Source organism: Nicotiana tabacum, chromosome 17, assembly GCF_000715075.1.
Source record: "Nicotiana tabacum cultivar K326 chromosome 17, ASM71507v2, whole genome shotgun sequence".
Classification (NCBI taxonomy): Eukaryota; Viridiplantae; Streptophyta; class Magnoliopsida; order Solanales; family Solanaceae; genus Nicotiana; species Nicotiana tabacum.
Genome location: NC_134096.1, coordinates 131,075,710 through 131,082,142, shown reverse-complemented (window position 1 = coordinate 131,082,142; position 6,433 = coordinate 131,075,710). Strand labels below are relative to the sequence as shown.

At 32.5% G+C, this 6,433-nt stretch overlaps 1 protein-coding gene across 1 annotated transcript; it reads right to left on the bottom strand.

The window, feature by feature from the left end:
- Window positions 1-776: 776 nt before the first annotated feature.
- Window positions 777-4,005, bottom strand: LOC107791887 (beta-amyrin 28-monooxygenase-like). Its single transcript, XM_016614030.2, has 3 exons — window positions 2,912-4,005; window positions 1,861-2,048; window positions 777-1,177 (listed from the first exon to the last, which is right to left on the bottom strand). The coding sequence occupies exons 1-3, from the start codon at window positions 3,846-3,848 to the stop codon at window positions 881-883; spliced, it is 1,422 nt and encodes a 473-aa protein (XP_016469516.1). The 5' UTR covers window positions 3,849-4,005; the 3' UTR covers window positions 777-880.
- Between the last annotated feature and the right edge of the window lie 2,428 nt (window positions 4,006-6,433).

Below are 6,433 nucleotides of genomic sequence, written 5' to 3'. Positions count from 1 at the left end.
CTGACAGAGCATGATACGTGGAATAATGAGGAAATGACAACTTTTATATTTCATTTAAAAGATGTATGAAGCACAAGAGGTACGAGGCAAACACCCACGAGATAACGGAGAACCAACATTCGAACCTAATACAATTGCTGAAGAGGCACGAGCAGAATGAATCAAGACTAGAAAGAGGAAAGATTCACGGACCTACAATTAATGAAGAAGGGAAATCAGAATCGTTACAAAATCTTCATAGACAGTTACGATTACCAATCATAACGGACAATTAATGCCACTAAAGCTCATAATGATTCTGTCATAAATAGGAGAAAACGTTATATTTGTAAACTCCTATATAAAGGAGGAGAATCTTATTTTTAAAAACACGTTCGGAGTACTATCGAAATATATTCACTTTCTCTTGCTTATTCAGTACAATCAATTATTCTTTCTTTTTAGTTACTTTTTGTCAACTTTATTTCCTTTTAAGCGAATTACTGAGGAAGTAGAGAATTATTTGGTTATCAGTAACCCGAGTTCTTCTTAAAATAGACTTTGACTAAAGATTTTATTTTTTTGGTTAAAAAGTCAACAACTCTACATGCATCATAGGCGAGTACCTCTTAGTGATTGCTGAATAATAAAGACAACAGATTAAAAAGCCTCATTAATTAACTTAACATAATCAACAAATTATAGAATTGTGCAAAAGTTCTCTAACAAAACATGATCGTCTCAAATTTAACAATAACAAGTCCTTAGTGAACTCACAACTTTAAAACAAGATCAAGAAAACGAAAAATCTGATAATTTCATTAATTGAAATCGAAAGTCCTATATATTTTGATGGCTAAGAGAATATAATCTAAAAAGGTGATGGCTTCTTAATTAATTTTTAGTGTTGGTGAAGACGGATAGGAAGTCCTTTTTCTGGTGTAGGCATCATATCACCAACAACCTTCTCATCTGGTGCTAGTAATTCCCACTTGTATTTCAGTACAACATTGTGAAGAAAAGTTAAAATTGCAAGGCGAGCATACTCTTTGCCAGGGCACATTCTTGGTCCACCCCCAAATGGCACGTATGTGTATGGAGTTGGCTCGTCGCGTTTTTCGTATCTTGACGGATCAAACTGTTCGGGGTTCTGAAAATATGCAGGATTTTTGTTTGTGCTGCTTGCTGTCCAGTAAACCTATACATGTCAAATTAATTCATTAAACTTTAATATCATATCGGCAGATTATTGGCTCCAGAGTTTGGAGGATTAATATATCATAATATCAAAGTGGAATTTGGTCGCAAAATGTTCAGATTAGTGGATCACTACGGAACTTTTGACCTTTGAAACAATTAATTATTAAGGTTGAGATAAGATGTATTCTTAAGTGGTTACTGAGTGTGTTCCAAATACCTTTTTTTTTATTAAAAAACTTCAAACCATTTGGACGCTATCTGGTTGAGGTTGAAAAAATAAGTATTTGATATAGAGATTGGAAATGCCTATTTGGGTTTTAAAATTATGATCGAACATACATTTCACTTAAAAATATTTTTTTCACTTGAATACTCTCCAAATTAATTTTTCAAATTTAAGCTTTTTATTTCAAATTGAAACTAAACTAAAAAGGAAAGCGCGGTGCACAAAGCATCCCGCATTCACGCAGGGTCAGAGGAAGGGCCGCACTCCTAGGGTGTGATGTAGACAGCCTACCATAATGCAAGCATTAGTGACTGCTTTCACGGCTCGAACCCGTGACCTATAGGTCACACACAGACAACTCTACCGATGCTCCGAGGCTCCCTTCCAAGTTGAAACAAAACTACGAAAAAAAATATATAATAAAATAGTGAGATGGTCAAAGTAAATGGAAATACCTTCCAACCCTTGGGGATGGAGTAACCAGCATAGGTGAAGTCTGTTAGCACTTGTCTAAAAGTACCTTGAAGAGGTGGAGTTAGCCTCATTGTTTCACATATAACATTCCATGAGTACTTCATTTTCAGCATGTCCTCCCATGTTAAAACTTCTCCTGGCTTTTTCGCCGCTACAATCTCCTTTTGCTCTGTATTTTAACAGAATTTAAGTTTTATAAATCGATAAAGTAAATAATTAGTCATACTTATAAACTTTTATAATAAACATTAATCCATAACCTAATAAGAGTATCAACTAATTAACTTGTTATCACAGGTTAATATTCATTGAAATGTAAAAACAATCACCACCATAAGATGTGGTGCAGCGGATAGGGCTGCTCTTTCCTTAACTAGAAGTCTCGGGTTCAAGACCTGGGTATGGAAAAATTGTTAGTAGGGAGCGCTTCCCCCGAATGGGTCATACGCGGCGCGAATCCGGATATAGTCGGACTCCAATACAAGTACCGGACGCTGGGTGGGAAACCAACAAAAAAAAAAATTGTAAAAACGATCTATTAATACAATATATAACTTAAATATATTTCTCTCAACCAACAAAAAAAAAAAAATTGTAAAAACGATCTGTTAATACAATATATAACTTAAATATATTTCTCTCGATTACAAATAAGAAAACCATCATTTATGCTGGCTACGAAACAAGTCAATTGTTTCTTTTTCTTTCTTTTTTACGGATGACTTTTATTGGTTATCTAATCTAATACTATGAAAAGATTTCATGAAAACTTATACACGCTCCATTCAAGACTTGACCTAGATTTACCTATCCCAAATTATACTGGAATTTCATGTCCACTAGAGCTACGACGTTCAGACACCATATAAGTCAAGAGGCGTACTTTCAAAAGAATTTGTGCAAATCTTTTAAAAACTAAGCACTATAATTATAAGCAACTATCCATAATTGGTGGTGGTAAGTGGATATAATAAGAAAATAAAAGGAAAAGAAATGAAGAAATAAAAAGTGAGACGAAGAAGATGTACATACCAATCAAAATATTTTCATAGATATCAGATCTCTGTCCAACATATTTCATGAGAAAGGTTATGGTTGTAGCAACAGTGCTATATCCAGCAACTAAAAGTCCCATAATTTTATCTGCTATCTCATTCTCAGGCATGAATTTCCCTTTACTATCCGTAACAACTATCATATAACACAATATATCTTGCATTTTCACTCCATTTGCCATTTCCTCTTTCTTCTCTTTGATCACACCTATAAGTTCCCTTCTAACGGCAATCGCCGCCTTATTCGCCCGATAAAAAGCCGTCCCGCGAAAATTCAATATCATCGCATGTAACCCTAAAGTAATGTCATCAAAATAATTCACGAGTTTCGTTATCCTATCTGTATTATTTGTGCCAAGAAAGAAACGACAAGCAAGAGTTAATGTCAAAAATTTAGCAAAAGGATAGGTTTTAATCTCATTTCTGCCTTCCCAATGAGATTTCAAAAGCTCTTGTGTTATTAAATCCATTTCCCCCAAGTATCTGGTTAGGGCTTCGGGTTTTAAAAACCCGGGTTGGCGAATTATAACCCGAGTAGACTGAGAAGGAGAAGGAGAAGGAGAATTGGATTGGTAGGATTGGAAAATTCTTTGCATGGAGTGAGTACGAAATGAAGTAAAGAGTTTCTCTTCGTTTGAGAAGAGGAATTTATGACCATTAGGACCACAAATTACTGCTGTTTTCTCTCCCATTATTTTAGTCTTGAAGATATCAGGGGAGTATTTCTTCATTCTATTACTCACAAACTTTTCAGGATTACTAAATAAGAAGTCTATGGTTTCGCCTATTACAGGCCAGCCAAAACTACCAGGGGGGAGTTTGGTTTTGTTAGAAGAACGACGTTTGTAGACAATAGCTGTGAGGATTAGAGAGAAGATAACAAAGACAAGGGTGGAGAGATCAAAAGCATCCATGGATGGATGCTTATTTTTACCTTGTTCGTACTAAGAACTTAATTAGATGCTAATTAAGTTTGGTGGATGTGTGTGCTAATTATATAGAAGAGTGTCTGAGTCCAAGAGTTCAGAATAACAAGTTTTTCTTTATCAGATTGATTGTCTTACTTTGAAGTAACTAGTTCCAGTTATTTCGAGTACTTTATAATTAAGTGAACTGATCGTGTAAATATTTTTAGGTTGCCACTGCACACAATTTAAATCCAGGCGCAGAGATAGCAATGCCAAATACGAGTTCAGTCGATTCCAGTTACTTTGGTCCATAATATATATTTGTTTTAAGAAATTCATTAAATATATATAAATTATTAATTTTAATCCAGTAAGTTAAATGAGCTACCATCTCGAACTTATAAATTTCAAATCATAGCTCGAATTATTTAAAACGACCGAATAGTTTAAAAAGAATTTACATTGTGAGTGCATATAAGTTTTAATTCATTAATAAAGTCAACTTGCACATCTAATAGACAAACCGGTAAGTCTCACAATTCGGTAGTCGATCGAATGATGGAAGTAGACTGGAAAGAGAAGTCTTTCTTTTGTGTGTGGAAATTAAAAGATTGTCTTTTTTTCTGAGAAAGTTGTGTAGGACTTCATTTTCAAAATGGAAAAGGTCTAAATATGCTCTTATACTATACGAATTGATCATATTTGCCCTTCGTTAATATTTTAGCTCAAATATGTCCTTACCGTCACATAGTTGGTCCATATATGCTCTTAGAGTTACACAGTTGGCCCATATATGCCCTTTTCGAAACGGAATCTATCCAAATTAATTAACTCTTTCGTTAATTGTATTAAAGTGTATTACAAACACTATTTCCTTTTTATTAGTACTTTTTTTCTTTATTTTTCTCTTTTCTTTCTTTTTTATTTTATTTTCTTCTCTTTTTTCTTTTTCTTTTTCTTTCTCCCTTAACCGATTTCCTCCATTACTGATGTCTTCTCTATTTTCATCACCAATTTCACTTGACAAAACTCATAAATTTCAATTACTAAGAAAATTCTCCCATAAGAATATTTTTATAGATCATATATTTTTTAATTTTTTTAATTTTTACTGAACATATAATTAGTTCAAAAAAATTTAACAAAATAAGATTGAAATAATATTTATGTAACAAAAAATTCGAAAATCCAATAAAACCGAACAATCCAAACCGATATAATTGGTTTGGTTTGATTTTGATAAAAATCGAACCAACCCGTTCCATGTACACCCCTAATTTACATAGTTAATAAAAAAAATAGAAAATGTCCAGCTGAAAAAAGACTAACAACTCAAATTTATAACACTACAACTTGAACTCTAGACTTTTAATCATTAAATTATCTTTCTAGAAATAATTTAAATATTTTGGTCTTTTGAGTATTGTTAAAGGTTGAGATTTTTTTATATTATTTTAAAGTTTAAACCATAATTTTTGGAATAATTTAATTTCATTTATTTAGAGGGCCAGTGAAATTGGAACTTGATTACCTTATGGGAGAATTTTCTTAGTAATTGAAATTCATGAGTTTTGTCAAGTAAAATTGGTGACGAAAATGGAGAAGACATCAGTAATGGAGGAAACGGATAAGGGAGAAAGAAAAAGAAAAAAAAAAGAGAAGAAAAGAAAAAAGAAGAAAGAAAAGAGAAAGGTAAAGAAAAAAGGTACTAATACAAAGGAAATAGTATTTGTAATACACTTTAATACAATTAACGAAAGAGCTAATTAGTTTGGATGTATTCCGTTTCGAAAAGAGCATATATGGGCCAACTGTTTAACTCTAAGGGCATATATAGATCAACTATGTGACGGTAAGGGCATATTTGAACTAAAGTATTAACGAAGGACAAATGTGCTCAATTTCATTTTTGGACCTTTGCCTTTTTCAGAAGTATAGAAAACTAGCAAAGTAAGTCAGGTTGACACTATAAAACAAACTGGTAAGTCCTCATGTTATAGTTGACCAACTAATGAAATTTATGTTGGCACTGAACAATAATTATTTGGATTAACTGAAATGTACTTAAAGCGCTAGCTATTAACCAAAATAAAAATAAAAATAGATTAATGCAAGATTTCTAGTTCTCTACTAATGATTCAACTACACAGTATTAATTTATGTCTCAATTCGCCTATTTAAATTTGAATTAACTAGATAAGATTATTTTTAAGTATAAATCTTTATTTGAATAACGCATAACAAACAATAACTTGAGTAATTAAAGTTTGAAAGTAAGGAATGCTTTCCAATTTTTCCATGTTTTCCTCATGAACTCATTTTTCTTTATTTGGAAGGAAAAATATTTTCCAAAACTCCTTTTCAACCTTCCCCACCCTACCCCCCACACACCTCACCCACCCTCACCCTACCCGCCCCAGTCCCCACTGCCCCCAATTATTAAGAGTACTTTCTTTTTCATTTCAACAAAATGAGTATTTTTTTTGTTCATGATATAAAAAAGTATTTTCTTTCATTTCAACAAAACGAGTATTTTCTTTCATGATGTAGAAAAAGTATTTTCTTTAATTTCAATAAAACGAGTATTTTCT